Source organism: Abramis brama (genome assembly GCF_963993115.1).
Source record: "Abramis brama genome assembly, chromosome: 18".
In the NCBI taxonomy this organism is placed as follows: domain Eukaryota; kingdom Metazoa; phylum Chordata; class Actinopteri; order Cypriniformes; family Leuciscidae; genus Abramis; species Abramis brama.
In genome coordinates, this window is record NC_139980.1 from 1,953,099 (window position 1) to 1,979,304 (window position 26,206).

Sequence of the window (26,206 nt, forward strand, 5' to 3'; positions counted from 1 at the left end):
CGTATCGTCTATATAGATTTAATGAATAAAAGGCTGTGATTTTATAGACTAGTTTCAGCCCTTCCCACCCGAAGTCAAGAAGAAACAGCCATGGCTACAGCGACCCTCTGCTTATTTAAACGCTGCTAAATAATACAAATGCATTCACATTTGAATGACCATTGGGCGCACAATGCCACATTAATATGCACAACCTGTTTACGCAAACAAATGTCGTTGGGTGTTTCTTGGCGACCTCCCCCGAACCCGAGAGCGTGCAGAAGTGCTGCTGTGTTCGGTCCCGTGTGCAGATGCGACTCTGAGAGGAGTGCGAAAGTTAGCGGCGGCCGGAGGGCAGAAGGGCCGGTTGAGTCTCAAGCGCTCTGACAGTTCAGATATCTCCACCACACTTCTCCAGCTGACATCCTGCTACACGGATACCAAAGATGCTAATTTCAGCGGAAATTTTTGGGCCATGGATTTGTGCGTGCGCTAATGGGAGCTGGCACGGAGTTGCCTATTGTCGCGCGTGACCCCGGGCTAGTGCTTTATTAGCTCCCGCTCTCCCTAATGCGGGGCGACAGCGGGCCCTCACGGCTGTTTGGGGCCGCTTTGTAACAAATGGAAATTTCAGTGGCAAATTCTTACGCTGGAGAAGGATCGATCTGTGTGTCCTCCAGCTGCAGCGAGAGAGATGGGAGAGGGCAATAAAACACAACACAACACAACAGTTGTGGCCTCGGCGAGTTTAGCCCAGGGTCTGGAGTAATGACATTAGCCTGCTCTCGCTTGTAGGGAATAAACTGAATTGACAAGACGTGTGCTGTGAAATAGATTCAAACGCAAACAGTCGATAAGCACCGCCCTGTTATTATTGGGTACCAGTGGTTTGGAGATCGTTTCCCTGTGCCGCTGCAGAAACACCTCGCTCTTCAAAACAGCACTTCTAGTCGGAACTGGAAGGCTTTTGGTTTTCTGAGCCCGACGTCACAGGAGAAAGCGTCTGTCTACTTTAAAGTCCTCGAGAACTAATAGACCAGGACCTTGTGAGATAATGAAAAGCTGAGAATGAATAAAATGGAATGTAACTTTTGGGCTGTACAATTTTCTCGGCTTTTTGCTTAAAAATGTTGCTTTTTTATGAAAACCACTTTCATGTCTTGATAAAAAAAGAATGCATAAAGATAGAATACCTTTTTTTTTTTTTTTTTGCTCTGTTCTTTCTTGTGATATATTGCATATTCAGATATTCATTCAACAAAATACTCTTGGGGCCATGAAACTTTTGTGAAAATGGTCAAAAACGCAAGCGGTGGCTGGCAACTTATTTCCCAAAAAAAAGCTGGCAGGGAAAGAGTTAAACAAAAACAATCAAAATAAAACACTTCACAAAAATCCGTTTACATGCATGTCATGTGACCATTAACTAAATATCAGAACATCATGAATGTGTCTGTTACAATGATGAAGGTTCCAAAGAGTCCGAAAGATTCCAAATACTAATAATTTAATGATCAAATAAACTCAGAATAATCCAGCATGTGCAAGAGCCGAGGAAACACAGGAACTTAAGAATACACTGATAACAAACCCAAATACCAGCGGCTGTCATGATTAAACCAGGAAATTAAACTGGGAAAATGAATAAAGACAACAGGAAATAATGAAGCAAACTAAAAGAATGAAAACTAAACTGAGAGTTCGTGACCGTGTCATTACATTACATTTTCTTTGGAAAGTTTGGGAAGTCTGTGATAGACCAGTTTTAAAGAATCGTACAGTCAAATCCAGAACGTTATGCATCCAAAAGTGATGTTTAAGATGAACGGCTGAAGAAACCACAGATTCTCCCAGTGCAGTTGTGTTTGTGCTGGAGCGAGACGTGAGAGACGATGATTGTTTGCTACTTGTGATTTCCTAATGACTAGATAACAGGCTGTCAGGCTCCTGTGAGCGCGCGGCACCCCGTCGCAAACACGCGCCTGATCGCTGGTAAATATGCCTGGAGAGACAGCCGGAGATCAGGAGTTGAAACGAGGGAGATTTTAAAGACACCAGCTCTGCGTATGCTGACGGATCGTTAAAGTTTGATGAAGCGCCATCGTCTGATACTTCCCGACGATACACACACAGAACAAACGCAAACAAACCAAAAGAGCCAAAATGTCAACAACTCCGAAAGCTTCATCTGAGAGAATCTGAGAGAATGAAGAACAGAAAGCGCTTCATTAATGTCACAAGCGTCGGGTTCCTGACTGTGAAACGCATCAATGATTCATTGGCTTTCCCTGAACACACACTTGCTGCTCTCACACTCGCACCTGGGCGACACTCAGGGTCTCAAACCTGACAAAGATCTTCCTAATGCCCACTTTACTTTATTGAGCTGGTGTTCCCTTATTCGTCATACAGTACTAGCCAAAAGCCTGAGGTCTTCTCTGCTCAGCAAGCCTGGATTCATGTGATCAAAAATACAGTAAAACACTGAAATATTATTACAAGTTAAAATAGTTGTTTTCTATGTTAAAGTGTAATTTATTCCTGTGATCAAAGCTGAATTTTCAGCATCATTACTCCAGTCTTCAGTGTCACATGATCCTTCAGAAATCATTCTAATATGATGATTTGATGTTCAAGAATTATTTATGATTTTATCAATGTTAAAAACAGTTTATATTTCCTTGGAAACTTTGATTTTTCAGGATTCTTTCATCAATATGAAGTTCAAAAGAACAGCATTTACTTGAAATATAATCTTTTGTAACATTATACATGTGTTACTCTCACTTTTGATACATTTAATGCATCCTTGCTTTAATTTCTTTTAAAAAAAGTCAAACTTTTGAGCGTTGCATTGTGGGTGACGCTGTGGTGTCAGGGGTCAGAGCAGCGTTTGAGGCGTGAGGAGTGTGTGAGAGGTGATCACATGTCCTGTCAGCGCGGAGAGAGAGAGAGAGAGAGGGATGAGTGTGTCTCCTGCTCTCTCTATCGCTGTCCGTCAGGTGTTAGATTGCCGTGTCCCTGATCCGGATTCGCTCGCGTCTGTCATCTCTTTCCCTTCACAGGCCCCATCAAAACTTCAAAATAAAAAAGCTGTGACGCTTCCCACAGGAAATATTTCCTTTTGCTTTTCCTCCCTCACATATTCTCCTTCCCTTTATGCCTGTCTCTCTCTCTCTTTACCTTTTCTTTTTTTAACGCGGCCTTGCTTTGATCAAACACGTCCCTGCCGGGTCCTAGCGCCTGTGAAATAAATGACAAAGAAACACATTATTTCTCTGACTATAAGATGTTGAGTCGAGGGCAAGTGCGTTTTCCTGTTGGGTGTGTGTGTGTGTGTGTGTGAGGGATAGACAGATGAGACAGGGCTTCAGGAAGGGTAACAGCAGGGCACATCACTATCATTGGCTCATGTCACACACACATGATGGATGACCCGCGTGAAACAGCCAGTGACACCTGACAGAAACACACTCGCGCTCTCAGCGCTCGTCCACGGTGAAGCCCACATTCAGTCCAAGGCCATTATCGCTAACAACACATTTGTAATTTGTAAATATTTCGTTTGCATATTAATTACAAAACTTTAAGGTTAAAATGTGAAGATTCTGTCATCATTTGCTCATCCTCGTCTTCCAAACCCATGTGCTGTTATTTGACCGTGGAGGAATCATCACACAGATCTTTTTCTATACTATCACGTAAAATTGACAAAGACACAACAATAAAAAAAAAAACATGACATAAACATAATTAAAGTCATCCACATGTCTTGTGCACTGTATTCCAGTGGCTGGGTAAATGATGACAGAATGATGATTTTTGGCTTTAAAGTCATTATTCCGTGATAATGTTCCCTTCAAATGTTTGGCCACTTTTGTGATATTTTATGAAACTTCTATGTTGTTTTTTTGACCTTGATGATGATGCTTTTGTGTCACTAACATGGACACTTATAATCGGATTGACGGCTCAATCGGACTAAAAAACCTTCATGTAAACACCTTAATCGATCCGATTGAGCTCTATCCGAATGAGATTTCGATGGGATTGAAAGGGGTGGTTTATTCCTTTTGTAATCCGATCGAGAGAACATGTAAACACTTGATCGGATTGAAAACCGAAACTGAAAGGACTGCGCATGTGCAATGACATTAAATAGCGTAGTGACGTATGACGCGCGGAACGAGCTGTTCTTCCTGTTGAATAAAGTGTCATATAAATGAGTGTCCCGTCATCCTAAAATTCTCATTTCACTCTGCGTCTGTGAAGTGGAGCAGGACAACGTCCCACCAGTCCTGGTTTCAGATTCTCATCCACAGACGACTGGTTTTGGGCATTTTTACTGCGTGATCAATATAAGCAGCACGGCAAAACGGTTAATATGCTCATTGTCTCCAAAGCATGACCAGAGACGAATTAATATTACATCTGCTGTTAAAAACAAATAAAGAACCAATAGAGGAGAATAGTTATGCGCGAACAGCGGGAAACTCTGTGTATTTGTGCAGTGTGCGCATGTCAAAAAATCTATTCCGATTTGAAACTTGTGACATATAAACGCACACATCAACCCGATTTATTTATTGTTCATGTAAACACCGTGTTTGGATTCATCAATCGTATTGATTTCATTCCGATTGAACCAGAAAGGTGTCCATGTAAACGTAGGGTCTTACGTAGGGACACAAGGGTGATTCATTCATTCATTCATTCTGTCTATCAATGCTGTCGCGATGGAATGGAAGTAGCGTCAGATCTTTTCTTTCTTCCATATTGTGACTTACAGCCGTAGGGTTTGATTTGGTTCAGTCCATCAGTTGTTGATTGGATGGAGGCGGATCTGAATGTGAGCTTGCAGCCAATTGTAAGAAAGGGGCGGGACTTACCGTAAAACTTCAAATAATAGCCGAGTTCCAAATAGACGCCTGTCTCTTTTTTAGTTTCGGGTTGTATTTAATCTTCTAAAACCCGTCAGATCGTCTGTTTAAGCCAGTTCTATGGAGCAGATTGCGCACGCATGAGAGCCCTGCGCATCTGGGCGGAGCTGTTAGCGCAAGCAAGGCAGAGTTAGCGGAGGCCGGAGAGGGAGAAGTGGAGGAGAGCGACAAGGAGGAGGAATTCGTCAACTTGTAGTTGAGGATCGCGGTGATGATGATAGTGATGAATAGGGTCCTTTTGTATCACATGATTGCAGTTGTTTTACAGGGTAGCCTTCATTCTTTCTTGTTGATGTTTTTCGGGCAACTAGTTCATAGGCTCGATGGATATTACCGGTAACTTGTATTGTTCAGCCCATAGCTGTCACATCGTTTCATTTTTTTATGCTGCCAATAATCTAAAGGGGGTCGCACACCGTACGATAAGCAGCACCGCGCCTACAACTCGAGGTATCGCACACCGGACGATAAGCAGCGCCGCGCCTACAACTCGAGGTATCGCACACCGGACGATAAGCAGCGCCGCGTCTACAACTCGAGGTATCGCACACCGTACGAGAAGCAGCGCCGCGCCTACAACTCGAGGTATCACACACCGTACGGGAAGCAGCGCCGCACCGCGTCTACAACTCGAGGTATCACACACCGTACGAGAAGCAGCGCCGCGTCTACAACTCGAGGTATCACACACCGGACGAGAAGCAGCGCCGCGTCTACAACTCGAGGTATCACACACCGTACGAGAAGCAGCGCCGCGCCTACAACTCGAGGTATCACACACCGGACGATAAGCAGCGCCGCGCCTACAACTCGAGGTATCACACACCGTACGAGAAGCAGCGCCGCGTCTACAACTCGAGGTATCACACACCGTACGAGAAGCAGCGCCGCGTCTACAACTCGAGGTATCGCACACCGGACGATAAGCAGCGCCGCGCCTACAACTCGAGGTATCGCACACCGTACGATAAGCAGCACCGCGCCGCGCCTACAACTCGAGGTATCGCACACCGGACGATAAGCAGCGCCGCGCCTACAACTCGAGGTATCGCACACCGGACGATAAGCAGCGCCGCGCCGCGTCTACAACTCGAGGTATCACACACCGTACGAGAAGCAGCGCCGCGTCTACAACTCGAGGTATCGCACACCGTACGAGAAGCAGCGCCGCGCCTACAACTCGAGGTATCACACACCGTACGGGAAGCAGCGCCGCGCCGCGTCTACAACTCGAGGTATCACACACCGTACGAGAAGCAGCGCCGCGTCTACAACTCGAGGTATCACACACCGTACGAGAAGCAGCGCCGCGCTGCGTCTACAACTCAAGGTATCACACACCGGACGCGCACTTTGTCAGTTTATGGCCAGCAATATAGTTATGTTTAAGGATATTATGGAATTAAGATCATGTCTGTACTATGTTATGATTGTTCTGTACAATTAAATACAATCGTTGCTTAGTCTGCAGTCTGAATTCACTTTACCTCAGGGCGTCCTTAACTGAATGAATTGAGTATATCACCTGAAAATCCGATAACATCAGCAGTTTTCATCCACGCAGCTGATTTCTGTTAATGAATGTAAAACTGAATGTATATTGCAGCACATGGTGAAGTCAGTAGATACATTAATGACGATTTGAGACAATGTACACTCATAGAGAATAATGTGTTCGAATTTTAAAGACATGGCGCTGCGCTTCTCGTCTGGTGTGCGACCCCCTTTAGACATACGGAAATATAGTAGGCTAATTCTTACATTAACTGATCTGTTAAACATAAACACAGATATGGTAACCTCCTACTGTCATGCTCATCTCAACACTAAATTAAAGGCTTGTCTCATATAGACTCCTGTCTCAAATACAAGCCGGTGCAGTTCGGCGATTTGGGAAAATAAAAGCCCGGGCTATTATTTGAAGTTTTATGGTAATCAGACTAAACGATTGGAGAATCCTGCATACGTCAGCGGAGAGAAGACTGACTTTCACCAGAAGATCCAGTTATGACCGTTTCATCAAAAATAACAGTTAAAAAACAATTAATACAATAAAAGCACAGATGAATTGTTCACAATAACATGCATTTCAGTGACTCTCACAAAGCGTATTCTGTCTAAAAGAAATGCAATACAAACAACACTGAAAAAAGTTGATATTTGCTGCTGACCATCTCAGACGGAACAGAATTATATCAATTTTAAAATCTTGAATGTATAAATAAAACAGGCGGCGGTTTAATAACCCTGATTCGGCTGCTTTCGGCTAATACATGAACACTGCTCCATTCACTCGCCAATTTAGCCGCCGGTCCACTAAAAGCCCTGTGCTCGTGCTCCTGTGTGTGTGTGTTTCAGAGCGTGTGTCAGTGGCTCTAATGAATTGAGATGAATGTCGTTTGTCTGCAGGTTCAAGCACAAACGAACGAGGCTTTTTGCTGGCTTCTTAAAAAGCCCTGTTTGCTCTCAGACGCTTTGTTTTCTGAGGAACCCGGCGAGCAAGCGCAGCCGTACACATTAATGCATATTTGATGTGCCTTTGCTCCCCGAGTCTCTTCATTAGTGGTAAAAGGCAGTGATTTGATGTGCTCCGTTGATGGACACGGAAATAAACAACATCTTTCATATCACGACACACATGGAGAAGCGTCTGAGACACACACTTGCCCTGAGCGGGGTCTTGGAGACAGATATCACTCAGCATCTCCTGATGTGTGTGTTCTGATGTCGGGATGAGGTATGACCTGGACCGGCTCTGGAAAGGTTTGCTGATTCACCCGCCGCTGTAATAACCGGCTGGAAAGGGTAACGTCTCGCATGTCAGCGAGTGACTGACGAAACCGGCTCCGGTAAATGTCACATTTAAAATAATACATGAGAAATAAAAGTGCAGTTTACAGAGGTGATGTCATCACAAGACTCAAAACAAGACAACAAGAAGATGTCCAAGAGTGTGTGTGTGTGTGTGTATGGGTACATGTGTATGAAAGTGTGTGTATGTGTGTGAGCGTGTCTGTGTGAATGAGTGTGTATGTGTGTGAGTGTGTGTGTTTGTGTGAATTTATGTGAGTGTGTGTGTGTGTGTGAACGTGTGTGTGTGTGAACGTGTGTGTACGCGTGTGTGTGTGTGTGTGTGTGTGTGTGAGCGTGTGTGTGTGTGTGTGTGTGTGTGTGTGTGAATGAGTGTACGTGTGTGTGTCTGTGAGTGTACATGTCTCTGTGTGTGAGTGTGCGTGCGTGTGTGTGTGTGTGTGAGCGAGTGTACATGTCTCTGTGTGAGTGTGTGTGTGTGTGTGTGCGCTTGTGTGTATGTGTGTGAGTGTGTGTGTGTGTCTGTGTGTGTGGCTCTGCAAGGGCAGTGCTTTTGTACATTAGTGCCGTTGTGATTCGATTACTTGGTGAAATGTAATTTTGGCGTGTTGCTGTTAGTGGTGTCACACACAACACAACACAACACAACACACACCGGAATCAGATTAGAGTATTAGAATAAGCCGGCTTTGATTGCACAGGGATACCAGCACCTCCTCCTGCAGGAACACACAATAAATCAATTAACTCTCATTCCTTTCTTCCTTTCCTTTATTCCATTAAGACATAAACCGCATTACACAGGTCTCATTTACAGCAGCGCCAACGGTTTAAACACTGATTTATTCACAAAATTAAAAAGCATTCTACAGCTGCTGATTATACTGATAAAGTTCATTGTGATACATTTTTAAATAAACAATACGAGAGGTATGAGAGCTGGGTAAGACGGGGTAAGATGAGCCACACACCTTATTTATTTCTCTTGACCATGGATGCCACAAAATCTCGTCTCAAATGTCTAAGCTATTTTTAATTTTGTCATTTGAATATCAATATTTGTGAGATGTGATCAGTCCAAACCGTTTATGATGTTAATTGATCTAGTTTTGTGTTTCTGGAAAAAAAATATCTACAGTATGGCATTGTATTATATTGAATATCAAAGTTTTTTTTCGTCTACTTGTTAATGAGACATTTGTAAACTCATTAATGTTTTTAGATTTGTGGAGAAAAAATTTATAGTTTTTATTTGGAAGTGAAAAGATAAAATTATACTTTTGGGGTAAGATGGGCCACCAGAATTGGCCGAGTGGCATGCTGTTACTAGTGTTGTTGTTGTTATTAATTCATTTAATGCTTATTGTAATTCATTGGGTTATTATTTGTTCAGCCATCTTCACTTTTCATTAAAACCTATAGGCTAATTGAGTAAATTAATTTTCATATAAATATTGAATTCGCATTGTTGATTTATGACATATCTTCAATTAAAACACGGCCACATAAATGTTCATTTCTGATTGTTATCAGCATTTATTTGAAACATAAATCTTTTGTAACATTATACATTTCACTTTTAATCAATTTAATACGTCCTGCTGAATAAAAGTATAAACTGTTTTCCAAAAATAAAATCGCACTGATTGTGGTATGACAAATATTTCGTCATAGTAACGTATCTAAAGGTAAATTGTGTACTTTCTATACAAGTGTCACCAACCAGAACTGCAAAAATGATGCTAAAAATAATTTAGGAATCCAGTTTCATGAACACTTTCCCCATATGCCAAAGCTTTTTCTGAAGATCTGAAGTATACACTGTACATAACCACGTGTGTGTGTGTGAATCTGCTCATCATATAAGCGCTCATGGCCGTGTAGGAATACGCGACAGGCCTGTTGGTTTGTGGTGTTTCTGAGCTTCATGTGGGCTGCTTAATTAGCTGAGACAAATAGAGAGTTCAGGAGCCATCTGTGGTGGAGAGCGAGAGTGTGTGTCTCCATCTGATGGTCTCTCAGCTTGAGCTGTCTGTCGCTTCAGTGGACAGTCTCGCAGCTTTAAACTCCTCATCAAAATCACTGAGATGCTGATGAGGGACTGTATAGCGAGAACCTTTATATGTCACCTAAACAAGTGTCAGGATGTCTTGTGCTGACGCTGGTTTGAAGTCAACTGCTCCATCTTGCATGATTTATTCATAAGCATAAATTCATCAGTAGTGTCCAGACTCTCAGAGACTTGTGAAGATCGTCGTGGAGGATCTCTACACTTACACCGAGCAGAACGCATAGAAAAACAGCTTTTCTGTCCCCTCCAGTAAAAAAAATAGATGACTGACTTGTTTTATGTATGGATGAGATATCTCTCTGCTTCTCTGTGGAGCCAAATGTATCAGCAAACACACACACACACACACACACACACACACACACACACACACAGTTACTAAAGGACCATCTGGATTGTCTGGTGTGTGTGTTGTAATACATTTGCCTGTTTTTTTTACTGCAGTAGTGTACTAATTAAAAATGTGTTAAAATAAAAATACATGTGCTCTTTTTAAATGAAATAAATTTGATTCAAACTGACTCCAGGAACATTTACTGATGATAAAATGAAAAATAAAACCCCTCATTCAGAAATCATGAGCTCATTAACATTAATGACCACCCACATTTACATAGCAACACCTATTCAATGTCACATTCAAAGAGGTTAGCCAATCGTAGCATTGCAGTTTTTTTCGATTGCTAAATTACAGTGAGCACAACTGGAGCTACATGTGCAAAACTCTAACCAATACAGAAAATACAAACTTTTCATCTTTACAGTTTGAACAATTTCAGTGACTTCATACAAAGTAATATTTTCTTCAAAGAAAAGAGTGACATTCTTTCACATGATTTATTTAAATTTTTAGAACATAACAATTATTTAAGGTAAATGAAAATTAGCAGTTTGCTTCAATAGTCTGTAGTAATTTACGGAATTACAGTAATGAGAAAAAAAAGGTAGAAACTAAAAGTACATACTGTAATTCAAACAAATAATTGAGGGGCTAATCCTGCCTCTCTCTAGCATCAGGCCACAGGTTTTCCTTGTTCCATTTCCAAAATTAGTCTTTCTGAGCTCTACCTATATATATATATATATGTGTGTGTGTGTGTGTGTGTGTGTGTGTGTGTGTTCACTAACAAGTCTAAAACAAGACACCTGCTTAGCCTTTACAGTTTTTCTCAATTGTTTACACACATTTTCTGGTACTTGAGACACAATGACCACAACATGTAACTCATTCACCAACCGCCTGAACCACTTCTGCTAAACTACAAGCACAATTCCTGCTTTACACTCAAATTGCAGTTCTAAAACACACCTTTTTCAAAACACTACACACAATTCTCTGCTTTTGGCACAATTTTCATGCAGAAAATCTCGTTTTCACAAGGAACACACTGCCATTCAAATATGCACACTGACTCATCACATGGGCAAACACCCGTCACACAGTTTTACAATTAGCAATCAGAGCTTTAGCATAAAAGGGCAACAGGTGAGCTCTTCAATGAAGCAATGGATGCCAACATTGGATTTTTTTATTTTTTTACTGTAACTGTATACAGTCAATTCTTCTGTTGTTTTGTATGTAGACCACTGTATGTACAACTTTGTGTTGGTTGGGATGTATACTGTGTACATTGTTTTTGTGGGGAAAAAATAAAATATATTTGTTACCGTGTATTTGTGTGTTCTGAGTATAAAAACAATTTTCTCAAATATTTTACAACACACTTATGTATGTACCGTACTGTCTGTAGAAAGTGTAACACTGAACAAAAAAAGGCCTAAGTCATTATGATGAATGGAGAAGAAGTGTTTTCCATTCATCATAGTGTTTTACATTGTGCACATCAGTGTTCAACTGGTTCTTATAAATGTCTATTCATATGATGGTTTGGTGTGTCATCTGAAAACAAAATACCATTTTGAGAAGAAATAACATTGTTTTGAATGTAAAGTTTCATTTTGCAGGAGAATTGAGGGGTTTTGCCCATTGTGTGTGTTTTTTTGGATTTGTGTGTAGAGTTCTGAGAATATGAGGCATGCTTTCAGAAAATGTGTGTAAACAATCGAGAAAAACTGTAAGCTGAAATTGCAGTCAGCAGTGTTTGAAAGGCACAAGGCTGAAATCTATTCTGTTTTGAATGTGTGGTTCACAGTTTTGACAGCAGTGTGTTAGCATTTGAACAAAGTGCTGTAAATCCACAGTGTTGTGCAGGTTGTGGTTAAAGTCATGGGATAAGTGTGTAGAGTTTTGAAAACTGTGTTCAAGCAATGAAAAACGAACTAGAGTTTGGTCCACATGAACTGCTGCTGTGCAGACTGTAGTTAGAGTTTTGCACATGTGACTCCAGTTGTGCCCACTGTCGTTTAGCAATCGAAAAAAACTGTAAAGTAATTTACATGTTCAAGTATTAAAGGAATAGGTTTACAATGCTCAGAGAAAATGGTCATCCTTTTATAAATGGCCTTCAGGTGTCCTGCAAAATATGGCAGATATTCAGAACGCAGATATTAATGAAATTAAATTAATTCGATTAATATTAGATTATTAAAATTAGATTAATAAAATATTTACTTTTTGATTCTGTGTGACAGATTGGGATTGTTTGGATTAAAATATGATCTTTCTCTGTGAACCAATTTGATGTGAGGTTTATCTTCATTCCCCCAGAGCCCCCGAGACCCATCGCTCCTCCTCAGTTGCTGGGCGTCGGGCCAACATACCTGCTAATCCAGCTGAACGCTAACTCCATCTTCGGGGACGGCCCCATCATCCTGAAGGAGGTGGAGTACAGGATGACTTCTGGAAGCTGGACCGAGACCCACGCCGTCAACTCGCCCAATTACAAACTCTGGCACCTGGATCCCGACACGGAGTACGAGATCCGAGTGTTGCTGACCCGTCCGGGAGAGGGAGGGACCGGACAGCCCGGGCCGGCTCTCATCACCAGAACCAAGTGTGCAGGTTAGTCTGCTCGGCCCCCCGACACCAATCTGCACTTCGGTGCCATGACAATAACAAGTACATATTCATTTTGTTGCGGGAGGTGCTCACGCTGGCAGCGATTAAAGCACTTTGCATTTTTTGCTTGCGATATTGCGGAATTTCAGGGATTGTAAAATATTCCTTTGGCCTTAAGGAAAAACCATCTGGCTCTGTTGTGGGCCAGTTATGGCTGATTTCTGGGGATATGGAAGAAGTTGTTGGGGAGTTTTGGTCTGCTTCCGGCATGGATCTGGTTTACTTTCGGCAAGTAGCTTTTGGGTATGTGGTATGAGGGCTAAAAGCAGCCGAAATCCAACCAGATTTGGCCCAATACCAATTTGCTATCTGGGAAGCTTTGAACGGTTTAGTGTGACATGCTTGTTAGCTGATTAACTGCCAATTCTTATTAAAAATGAATGACTTCCAGTCGCATTGCGTTTGCAACTATTGTGCAAATAGCCTTTACCCCAAAATAAAAATTCTGTAATCAATTCTTCCAAACATTTATGACCTTCCTTCTGTGGATAACTATTTTTCCCGCACAATGAAAGTCAGTGGGGTCCAAAACAACACAGGTTTGGAATGACAGGAGGTTGAGTAAATGATGACAAAATTTTCATTTTTGGGTGAATTGTCCATCGAAGTGTAAATACAGGAGGTTTGCACAGGTGTTTGGGTGTTCTTATGTGTACACACTCCTGCTGTGAACATACACACATAAACACACACAAAAGAAACAAAACGCAGGCGTTGGGCTCCCCTGGAGCAGATGGAGGTTCGGGTTCAGCTGCAGTTTCAGAACGAACCTTAAGCGACATTGAAACAAGGGTCTTCCTGTTCTTGCAGCAGCACACCTCTAGTGGAATGTTTTTTTCCCTCTCGGTGTGTTGTATTTGCACATAAATAATTGCCTGGAGCTTCTTCAGAAACATAATTGGAAAACAAAGTAAACAAGAGAGAGTGTGGAGCTGTTATCATCGATGCCACTCACCCTTAAGAGCAGTGTGTGTGTGTGTGTGTTTATATGTTAATCATGACTCAAACCATGCGCTGTATACCACCGCCCTTATAAAATTGGAAGCGTATGAGAGTAAACACTCAGTCACACTGCATATAAGGGCCTTGTGCCTTCATTTGAGCTCTGTGATGCCATTCTCTCCGCGGGTTTCCATGGTGCCCGTATTAAACGTGGCAAGATTCGGTGAGAACAGATATACAGCTCGTATGAGGAGGCACGGAGCGACGGCCGTCTTCCGGAGAGTGGGAGAGAGAGAGAGAGCACCGTATGCATGGTTTCATTACAGAGAGATTCTCTGTGTCCCCAGTGGCGGCTCAGTACGCCGGCCCACTCGCTCGCTCTCTGATTGAAATTCAAACAGGAGCCCCTCTCCCCCATCAATCGCATTTGAACTTTCATATTATTATTTTTTTATTTTGGCAAAAGACGTTTTCCAGGTCTGCTTTAGACGTGGCTTTAGATGGAGCGCTCGCTGGCTTTTTCATCTCCCTCTAGCCAATCACACGCTTATCTCACCTCGGACAGGGAGAACCGAGTGGAACCGGTGAATTTACACAATTACATTTAGATTGGTGCCAGTCTGCCCGAGTGCTCTGTTTAAATTCACATTTTCTCTCTCTCTCTGTCTCTCTGTCTCTCTCTGTCGGTTAGTTTCCTGCTAAACCTTATTGTCTGGCGCTTGTGTGGCGTGTGCATATTTCACATTTATCAATATTATTATGTTTGGCAGCATAGTTTATCTTGGTTGCGGGTATGCATTTTGAAAAGGGCGACAGAGAGGAGGCGTAACTTCCTGAACGAACAACGTCTCTTGTATGTGTCTGAGCACAAGCCAAACACACAGATTCTTTCCACTCACTGAAGCCTGTGTGTGTGTGTGTGTGTGTGTGTGTGTGTGTGTGTGTGTGTGTGTGTGTGTGTGTGTGTGTGTGTGTGTGTGTGTGTGTGTTGAGCTCATAATTAGGTGTGGCTTTATCACAACTGAAACCTCTGAGATCAGCAGAAGCCCCTCAAGCCTTAACAGAGTTAAAAACTATTGCTCAGAGCTGTCCCCCTGATCCAGGTTTCCAACAGTATCCGTCAGCATCACCATTCATCTCAAAGGCAGTCGCTCTGTTTTCAGACATGCAAAGTAACAGAGAATAATAGTATTATGTGCAATTTACTGAGGCGGTTTTCAGGAAAATTAAGCGAAATTCATTTCCAGTTAATTTTGTTGCTTTTTAGAAGACATGGTTTTGATATTAAAGCTATATTATCACATTTTAACCATGGCAACTCTCAGAATAGTTTTGGCATGTTAATGAATATGGCAGTGTTAATGTATTTGGAATTGGCGGAGTGAATCTGCTACGCTGCTGCAGATCTAGTATCTGGTAGGACTTCTGCTAATAGATACACAGAATGTAAGATCTGCTGCTGCTGCATAAATAGACATACAGTAGATAAATCCATCGGCAGATCCAGGCAGGTGGAGCTGGGGAGGTGGAGGGGTTCAGAGGAACAGCTAACAGCAAACACTGAACCAGACTATTTAAATGTTGAGCAAGCATTCTCATTGGCTACAGAGTCAGCAGAGGCCAATCAGCTTGTGCCATGTGGTAATGATGTGATTGCTAACAGATTGCATTAAGGACTTATCAGCCCGCGCCATCTGCAGTTTCATGACTGAACTAGATATTTTAAAAAAAATCATTCCTATAGGCTGATTATTCACAGTTTGAGACGTTGTTCTGAAACTCTAGAGGAAACTTGTAAGATTACAGGCGAAACAGGCTTTTTGTCAGGAGAAACATATAAGAAGCAGTAGCCTTCAGCGTTTGCTCTCAATTTAATCATGTCACTGTGTAGGAGAAACTTTTGAGATATTAAGATTATCTCATTTGTGATTTGTGAATATGAAACTAGATTCAGTTCCTCCTGATGTCATGGGAATGTAATCTTTTTCATAACGCAAAGTTACAACAGCAGCACTGATCTTTCTGCTCAGGAACATTCCCTTTCTGCTGAACTTGTGGGCTGGAAAAGGTTATGTCTGATTATTATTTTATTTTTGTAGACACACTGCACAGAGAGAGAGAACATTGCATTGAAATGCAGGTCCTATGTGCACACGTATCCTGATTATCACTGCCAGAAAAACCATTATGACAATGTTCCAGACATATCTCCCCCTGCCTTTTTATTTTGTACAAATGTCAAGCTATTTCCCTAAAATAGCAAATTGATCATGTTTCCCATGATTCCCTGCTAAATAAATGAGACGTCATTGCCTCAGTCATCACTGTACAAGTCAGTGCAATGTCTATAATGATGTCTGGAGAAATAAGCGTGAACTCGAGATGGAATTGAATCAGTGGCCTTTGCTCGACACCGTTCAGACGTCGACGCAGACTCCCAGGGGTTTATTGAACACGGAAATGGCTTTTGAAGAGAACTGCCTGGTTCACTTTTGGGTCAACTGAAAGAGGTGTGACTTTGATTCTTTCAAAGTGGACTCAAGTGTAAACACTCACATAAATAGTCAAACAACACACAACCTGTTGAACATGAGCACTGCAGCTTCAATGTGATGTTAGATGTCAGTCATATGAGATGTTAAAGCTGAAGTGTGTTTTGTTTTGTTATGTTACAATACTTTCTTCTGTCCCAATTATAAACCTTTCATATGTTGATTCTCTTGAAGATTGTCTTTGTTTTGGCTGGTGAATGGTAGTGTTCAGGAAATCGGTCTGAAAATAGTTGAAATCACACTTCAGCTTTAAATGTCTTATCATATTGCATTACAAATCAAATCACTCTTTGATATATATTGAAATAACTGCACATTTATTTTCTGACCATACAGGTCTAGTTTGAACTGTTTGTTGAAGCACAGACAGCTCTGTCGCCAAATTGTAGACATTTGACGGCTTTCTCATACTTTAAAAATGGATGTATTGCAAACTTCCAATGTGTTCGGATTCACTTGAAAGTGTTATTCCCATGTGTCTGATAGCCAGAGGGCAGGATGTAGTGGCACATCTGGTCTCTCTCTCTGGTCTCTCTCTCTCTGGTCTCTCTCTCTCTCTCTCTCTCTCTCTCTGGTCTCTCTCTGGTCTCTCTCTCTCTCTGGTCTCTCTCTGGTCTCTCTCTGGTCTCTCTCTCTCTCTCTCTCTCTCTCTCTCTCTCTCTGCCTGTAAGGCTGTGCCTTCAGAGGAGACCACCACCACAGCTTGCTTTCTGACAGCAGAGGAAACAGTGAGAAAATGGTGTCTCTTCTTCACCTCCAAGTCAAATCCCATTTTAACTCAGGTCCAATAAATAATATTAACAGATACAACTTTTGATAATGTGTTAGTACATTTTAAAATTAACATTAACTGAGGTTAATAAATGCTTTAAACATTTTTGTTTTGTTCATATGAACTAATTTAGTTAACTAATATTAAACCTGTTAACTAAATATGAAACCTTATTGTGAAGTGCTACTAATACAGTAGTATGCAGTATACACTGCACCATTTGTAGTGAGCATGATGGCAGTATTGCACTCTGAACACAAACATAGACTTTTAGTCTATAAATAGTGTCAGCAGTAACAGGAAGCACTGTTTGTTGAAACAGGAAGTAATAGGAAAAGTACTCTGATCTTGGCTCTTTAACCATTTTCTACAAAAAGAAAACTGGCAAAGTATCTCCAATGTTGGAAATGCTTGGAGAGTCATCTATATCTAATAGTTAATGTCAAGTCAAGTCACCTTTTATATAGCGCTTTTTACAATACAGATTGTTTCAAAGCATCTTTACAGTGATAACAGGAAAATAATGCAACAAAGTTTGTTTCTGCTGTACTGCAGATCTTTGTAATGGATCACTAACCCCCAAAAGTAAAGAAGGAGAATTGTTTGGCCATTCATGTGGAGAGTCTGATGCTCTAGGTGACCAGAAGTGGCTAATCACAGCGTCCCGGCCGAAGGATACCGATTGATGTTAGACTGCAGGGAGTGGGTGTCTAGGCAACTGACAGCCACACAAGCCAAGATGAGTTATCATTATGTGGTCCACACAGCAGAGTATAATTTAGAAAATATCCCCATAAACCACTTGCAAATGAAAGCTGTCTAGATAGAGAACATTAGGGGTCCCAGCACCGAACCCTGAGCTACCCCAGTGATGAGTGTGTGGGAGTGTGTACTTCTTGCTAGGACATCATTATGTTAGCCAAGTAGGATATAAACCAGGAAAGTGCTGACCTGGAGAAAATTAGCATGGAGTTGTGTGAGGATTCTCTGGCTTACTTTATGTCCTGTGGTTACAGCAAGGAAAGCAGTTTGAGTAGAGTGACCACGTTTGAAGCCAATTTCAATTAAGATTACATCTCATGGAAATCAGATTCCAGCACATATAGTGAATTAGCTCTTTAGCCCAGTGACTAAGTGATTTTTGTAATCTAGTAATAGATAAAAGTATAGAAGTATAATACATTAAAGTATGCCAAATAAACATAAATTGAGGGACCCATGTGTAAAGAAGTTTTTTTCATGATTCCAAATGAAATTACAAGTCTATTAGTTTAATCCTTTAATGCATGACGTCCATCAATGTGGACAAATCTTTAACCTTTCAAACCAGCATGGGCGATTAGCTGTGACCCTTAATTCTCATAATTATATTCAAAATGGTGTATCCCTAATCTATTATATTTTACACAGATACAGTTACTTTCTCAAAATACATGACATTCGAGGGGGGGGGGGGTTACTTGGTTTTCTTTGGGTTTTGTGTGCGCGCATATGGGTGTACGTGTCCAGGCTGTATGTTTTGTACTGTTTGACTTTGAACACAGTGTGTAGGTATAAGGTTGTGTGGTAGCGAGAGAGAGAGAAAAGGTGCTGTAATTATCATGAACTAAATGAGTGTGTGCGGTTATAGTGCTGATTGTGCTGAATGCAAGCTCTCCGAAGGCCCACGTGCACGCCATGCTCGATTTAGCAGGCCAATTTTCAATTAAGCTACATCACAAATGAACATCGGCCATTTCAGGAAACATCGGCTTCCCATTTTTTCTGCCTATGTGGCAGAATGTGAGATTGGATGAATCTAATCGGTAATTGTCATCGTCCGTCAAGGTGAAAGCCTTCTGGGTAAGTACAATAAACAAGCCTCTTGCAGCATGCCTTATGTTCTCTCTGCCCCCATGCATTTTGTATTTAAGCAGACTGGTCGAAATATGCAGTTCGTGTGCTCATATGATTGATTATTAGATACTGTGGTACATCATGTATCTTATGAGGGGCCATTCGATATTGATGGATCTTATATTTTAGAAAAATGCTGCATGTTGCACATGATAGAGTGCATTGTTTTGTGAAATGTTGATATGACGCCAATTGTAAATGTTAAAGGCAAGTGTCTACAGCTCTAATAGTGGACTTTCAAATGAATGTTCCATGTTCAGCAGCACTTAAGCTCTATCGCTAGCATTTGCGGCGTTATATTGAACACGCAAAGTTGCTGTTCACTGAAAACCTTGACAGCCACCCAAGCTTTCCTTAGCGTGTGTAGAACCCGAATCATTCTTTTGAATGGGATCATCTTTGGGTGAACTTTTCAATTAAGTTTCACTAGTAGCCAAAACTGTGCTAAATGTTGGTAGAACCAAACGTTTCATGTGTTTATTGAGCCTCAGAAGGGATAATTAGCTGGGGAATTACAGCTTCTCAGATGTGAAGAAAAACAGTACTTATTTTAGTGCTACTTTGCTTTGGGTGAATAGACTGAAGAAATATCTGGTGGTTTGGTAATATTAGAATATTATGTGTTTTCTCTCATGAATTACTTCTATTTAGAGGCATGCCAGCTCAGCAGAAACCGTTGTTATGTTACACACACACTTCATTCTTTCTATCAATCTACATGAAGTGCTTGAGTAAATAAGCCTGGCCGTTCGAGCAGGTCAGCTACATTTTCACCCCACCAGCTTCCACAGTCTTTACCTCAGGTCTTGTTTTGTCTTGTGCTTTGTCCACTAATGATTTCAGTCCGATCGTAGAGTATGTCAAGGCAACTGTAATAACCTTAATTTTAACGTTCAATCCATTGGATATTTTAAGAGGTCATTAAGCCCATTAGCCTGTGGTTTAAGACGATTGATTAGGTCTTGAAAGACATCGATCAGGTACCTTGAGTGTGTGTCGTGGAGGGGAATAAATCGCTGAGTTTCTCACATACTCATTTGTTTCCCTTCTCTCATTAAACGTGCATGTGTTTGTGTGAAGCACTCCTACATGTCCTAGTTTCTTCTGAGAGCGGTCGCCGCTTTACACCTCGGCTTCCTATTTTACTGTAGGAGTGCGGATCCTGTTTGTGTATTTACTCAATATTCTGTGTCCCAGCCTATCTCATAAAGAACCAGATCCAGCAGACAAACATCATGAAGCCTGGAGATTATCAGTTTATGTCCAGAGAATGTTATTTAAATGGAAATTACTTCCTCTCCTGCCACACGCTGTATTTTATTTGAGCTCTTTGCCACGCATTGCTGGTGCTGGATATTAATGTTAATGGTGCTTGTGTCTTTTCAGCATTCAGATGGTTTTCTCCACTCTTAACATATTGTAGGTGTTTATAGGTCTTTTAATGGCTTCATATGGGGGAAAAAGTCGTCATAGGAACACGCTCTGCTAGGCCATTTATTCTGAACAAAAGTGTTGGCCTAATGGATCAGTGTTACCATATCTTCAAATCACCTTAAAGTGAAAAATAAGGTGATTATTATCAACGAAATCACATGTAATAAAAAAAAAGTTTTCATTTTTTTGACTAATAGCATTTACCTTGTGTTTTATGCCGTATAATGTATGGTTCTAAACTTCCACAATCGGTCTCTTCTCGTCTCTTTGGTCCAATGAGAATACAGTGTGGGCTATCTGGTGCAGCACGAGAGAGGCGACTGACAAAACGTTGCTTGTCTCAGTTGGTTAGGACAAAAACTCAAAGGCATCTGATGTGGTTAACACCATAGACAGCATAACACCAGAAATAGGGTTAGGGTTGGGTTTGGGGTTGGGGTTGGGGTTGGGGTTAGGGTTAGGGTTAGGGTTGAGAAGCCTCAATGGAAACACCTCAGTCAATCCGATTGAGCTCGATCCAAATGAAATTTAGATCCGATTGTTAGGGGTGGTGTGGACCTGAAATAATCCATTTTACATTTTAACCATGTAAACCCTTGAATTTAACTACTTTCTCAAACAGATATAAACTAATATGGGAATCGGACTGCAAAGTTTAGGGTTCGTATAAACAGAACTTTCAGAATTTGAAATCAGATTGCATTACTTCAAACTGTCAAATACTTGTTACAAGTGGCATAGTGTTACATTTTGGTATTCACCATCTACTTTCATATATGGAAAAGAGCAGCATGAAATTTCTGCAAATATTCTTCTTCTTTTTTTCCTTTGCGTGTTAGTTATTTGTAGCATCATGAGACGCGAGTAGGTCCCATGTTCCTTTAAATCACCCGTCCACGCACTCTCGCCCTGTGTTTTACTCTTTTCACCTCGGCATGCTGAGGTGGGTTAGTGCACATATAATGATATTTATTCCCTGCCCTTATTACCCATAATCCTGTGCGAGTGTAGTGGTTAAGGTGTGTGTTGACTCTGTGTGCTTATCAGGTCCTCGACAGTCCTCATTTGAATTTCAAAAAAGCCAATTGGATGAACATGCTGGTGGAGTGCAGGTACGCGGTCCGTTTTACCTTTTACTGCTCTTTCATCTACCATCCTTTTCTCTCTCTCTCTCTCTCTCATCTCACACTTCTACAACGGCCTTCCTCAGGCAAAAAAAAAAAAAACACACACACACATAAACCACAGACTATTTCCACATGCTGAATCTCAATTCAACATTTTCAATCTCCCCGCACAATAAAATCCCAATATATTACCGAACTCTAACCCCCCCCACAGCCAGTCCCCGACCCAATGAATAAAACATGACATGGAAAAACAGCCCGCGACCAAATATTACCCCATCTGAGGAAAGGTAATCTACTGCGCACGCCATCCTCAGTGCTTCAGAAGTTCAGTGTGCCCTGAGCAGTGTTCCTGTCGCACACACGCCGGGAACTTCCACACAGAAGCCAGACGCAAACACATCTGTATCAAATAATCACAGTGAGATTTGTGTTTTTTTTTAAACTTTTGGTACAAAACAGTCTTAGCTTTAAAATCTCAGAATAAATGTGTTTTTGATGCTCTTCAATGTGTGGCGACAGATCTCTGTAACGCCTCAAGAACCGTTCATCTCTTCCTCTTTACTACTAGTTACAGCACCAAATAAACATGATGAACATCAGAAGGAATATTGAAAGTTACAGAACAACTTACTGAAATGAATCATGTCTCATGTAATCCACCAAACAGTGTTTAACTGTGGAAAGACGTCAATAAAACAGCTTGAGAACAATATGCATTATATTTACCTCAGAAAAGCCATTCAATGAATATAAACTCGAAAGTCAGCTAGAAAAAGTCTAGAGGGGAGCATTTTGATAAATAGATGCACTGTTACATATTCATTTTATTTTACCAGTTCTTCAATATTTAATATGTTTGAATAAATCATGAAAACAAGTTTTTATTACGGCCAGCCACTGTTTAAATGTTTATATTTCAACATCAAATTGGAGTAAACACATAATTATATCATTAATAAGTAATAATCTAAACGTTTGCATGTTAATTTTAACCTGTAATACTATAGTAATTTTCCGACTGACTGTATAGTTTACAGTATTAGTTCAGATCAATTTTTTTGTACTGTACGTGTTGTATATGAAAATTCATCGATATCAAATCATAAAATTTTGGTTTAATACCCACTCAGCACTAGTGTGCTTGACAGCCGTTCTCCGTTAGTGCTGCCATTCATCTCAAAGGCCGTTGCTTGGCTGACGCAGGACCCCGGGGTGTGTGTGATTTGAGACTTGTGCTCATTCACACTCAGATCTGCAGCCAGGGTAGTTTGAGCCAATTTGAGCAGAGTTGGCTACTGAAGTTTTCCAGATTACAGTATCTTCCAGGGTCAAACGGGTCCACAGTAACCAGCCAAACCCTGAGCCCTCGACGCCGCCATGGCTTACGCCGCCTTCTCTTCCAATTCTGAAAGTTTGAATTGTGAACTTCCAACTTGGTAAAGTGCACTAGAGCGATACTTGATGTAGATCTCACTGCCTCTCTCTCCCCCTCATTTCCAGCCCTCTCAATGCAAGTGGCAATATGGACAAAAATCTAGTTTTCACAAGGAAGCATAAAGAAGAATCATCATCTCAGACCTCAAGCCAGCGTCGCTCACAAACACGAGTTTGATCTCACCTGATAACCTTTTAACATCACAGACGTTCTTGCTTAAATCACTCTACACCACGAGCTTAAAGCAGCTTTTATCATCAGCCTTGACACGGACACCTTATCAAAGAAAAACTCTCTTTCTTCCTGTAGAGATTCTGCAATTGACAGAAGCAAAGTCAGGCATTCAGCAGCATTGCTCTCTCAGCTCCTGGTCGATGATGGCTGAACCTGTAAAAGGTCCAAACCACACCGACTCGAGGGATGAATGCATAACTAGCCCTGAATATCTGCTAATGACTGGAGTCCAGTCTCTTCTGACTGAGCAGAACCACACATCTGCTCATTCTGCCTGCCCTTGACGTGGAGCACCAGCATCAAATCCCAACGCTTTCCCCCGGTCATTAATGAGGTAACTAAAAGAACAAACTCAGATGTTCCTCTGAGGAAAAGACCCCATTAATCTCACATCAGAAGAGATCTCAACAACGTCTCACCCTGAGCTCAGAAAAACTCTGCCAAGATCAAGTAACATTTTTATTCACAGCTCTATACTCTCACTAAATATCAACTATTGATTCATTTACTTTTCGTTTCTTCTTAGGAACTCCATAAAAATCACAGTTCACCCAAAAATGAAAATTCTGCCTTAGTTTACAAACCTTCATGGTGTTTCATCTTGTTCTTAAAGGTGCTGTATGTAGCTTTTCTACTAAAACGAATCCTTTTTTTATTGCCTGTGTGTGAAGGGGTTGTAATCTCACATTAAAATGATCCACTTTGCGGGTTTTGCTATTACCTCTGAAAGCAAGTATTCTTATTTTTATGTGAAGGTGCCGGGTCGGATTTACCGCGAAATCCAGTGACGTGACCGAGACCTGCATGCGCGCTCCCGAGCCTCTCGCCTCGTCTAGCCTACTGACTTTGCACTCAACAGCGACGACACTGCAACTTATGACATGGACTTATGACTTATGCAACTTATGACATGTCTGATAACACTAAGAAACGACCTGCTCCCAGCAAAACACGTCACAGACTCCAACACAAACTCCACATATTGATAAAAAACAATAAAAAGTTTTTTCTGCTGAAGCTCGTAAGGCCAGACGTGAATCGGATGAACTTCGGGTGAAAACACGGATCAACATCGGCAGGGCATTTGAATCATGGAGAAACCTTATCTACAAACCTAGAATGTACATTTCCTGAAGAAAATGTGAAGTAGTGCTTGCAGTCGCAAAATTCGGCTCGGTTGCTAGGGTTCCATACTTATCATGGTACGAGCATGGAGCATTAGTTCAACGTCGAGCTGATAAAAATAGCCCATTATTGTAACGTTGCAGTGGGAGTTTACCTGAGTTTCCAGCATGTTGTGTGATGCTTTCTCCGGTGTGTTGCGTGACGCGTCTCAGTCTGGCCGGTACCCACAGTGCTCGCTCATAAATTCGAGCACGCGCAAGAACTTATTGGTTGCAATCTGAAACATCACCACTAGAGGCCGCTGAAAACTACATACAGCTCCTTTAAAGGGGGGGTACAATGGTGTTTCATGTATTCAGAGTTGTTTACAGTGTTAAAGAGATGGATTCTCATGCTAAACATGGCCAAAGTTTTAAAAAAATATTTTGGATGAATAACGGAGAATTTCTGTGCCGAAAATCTTACTTCCGGGTTGGTACAAGTTTCGGCTGTTTTTTTTCGATCGTGGATCTAATGACGTAGACGAGAGTGGAACTCCTTATATGAGCATTTCTCTCGGAAAAGCGCGCCCGCGCACACGTCGACCAGAGGAGAGCGAGACTGCGCACATCAACGCGCTTCAACAGGAGATCATCGGCAGCGCTGCATAGGATTTGTTCAAGAATGTCTCCAAAGTGTGTTTTTGGATGTGAGGGAAAGCTTACCGTGTTCAGCTTCCCAAAGAACCCAGCGTTACAGGAACAGTGGATGCAGTTTGTGTAGCAAGTGCGGTTGTGTGTGGTCATTTCAGTGACGAATGTTTTATTAACAAGGCCCAGGTCGACGCTGGATTTGCACATCGTTTGCTATTAAAACGTGGAGCGGTCCCAGTAATAAAAGACCCCATTCATGTACGTACAACTGGATCAGATTTCTGTCTTTTGCTGGAAATCAGCACATAAGTGAATATATGTTGACTCTATAGCTCCACCCACGGCACGCCTCCAGGAGCTCGGCTTTTTCCGGAGAGAATCGGAAAGCTGTATTTTTCTTTTATAAATATGATAAAACTAAAGACTTTTTGGAGATATGAAGGATGCACTACTACTCTATAGGTACTCAAGATTAACATGAGATTAGGTGAAACTGTGTATGTTATGTATCCTTTAAATAAGCAGTATAAAAGCATCATGAAATCTTATCTGTGCTTTTGCGTATTCAAACTTGTGACATTTTAAACCCGTGGCATATGATATCAAACCTGGTGTGACATGAAACGTTTGAATATGCACAAACACCAGATTTTCAGTGAATAACGCCTTCATTTTCAGCCTGTTCCTCTTAATATCGAACACAAGTCATCTGGACCTTTTCTGTTTTTATCATTTTTGCAGCTTGACAGTCAGTGCTGACATTATGGAAAAGAGCAGAACATCTGTGAAATGACATAAAGCACCACAGAATTACAATGATTCAATTATTCTTGCAAGTCTTTTGAAGTACGAAAGAGGAACATTTGAACAATGACATTAACTCAGGGAGAGAAAGAGAGACCAGACTCACACCGCCACAGTTTCAAGCCCTAATAAAATCCCACTTCCTCCTGAATATGGCTTCTCTCCGAGCGTCTCTGTGGCTTCCCTCCATCTGTCTGTCTCTCGTCTGCAGGACTATTAGAGTGTGAAGAGCTGGATTAGTTTAAGCTTTTTCCATCATCATATGTTTTCTACTGTCAGGCCTCAAATCTCCCTCCCGCCAGGAAGCACAGAGGGCCCTTATGTGTTACTAGGCAACTAGGGACAGACCATAATCTTTGTTTTCACAAATAAACAAGCGAAAGAGTGAGATTATGGGTAGTGGGAGGTTTGTGAGCAGTCCTTCATCTTA

At 41.5% G+C, this 26,206-nt stretch overlaps 1 protein-coding gene across 38 annotated transcripts in view; it reads left to right on the plus strand.

Annotated features, from left to right (window-relative positions):
• The window catches only part of ptprk (protein tyrosine phosphatase receptor type K), a 188,609-nt gene that overhangs the window by 94,066 nt on the left and 68,337 nt on the right, over window positions 1–26,206 (plus strand). For all 38 annotated transcript variants that reach the window (XM_084091694.1, XM_084091696.1, XM_084091695.1 and 35 more), the window contains one exon: window positions 12,470–12,763. In XM_084091694.1, the coding sequence (XP_083947820.1) occupies window positions 12,470–12,763 (294 nt within the window). The remainder of the gene's footprint in view (window positions 1–12,469; window positions 12,764–26,206) is intronic.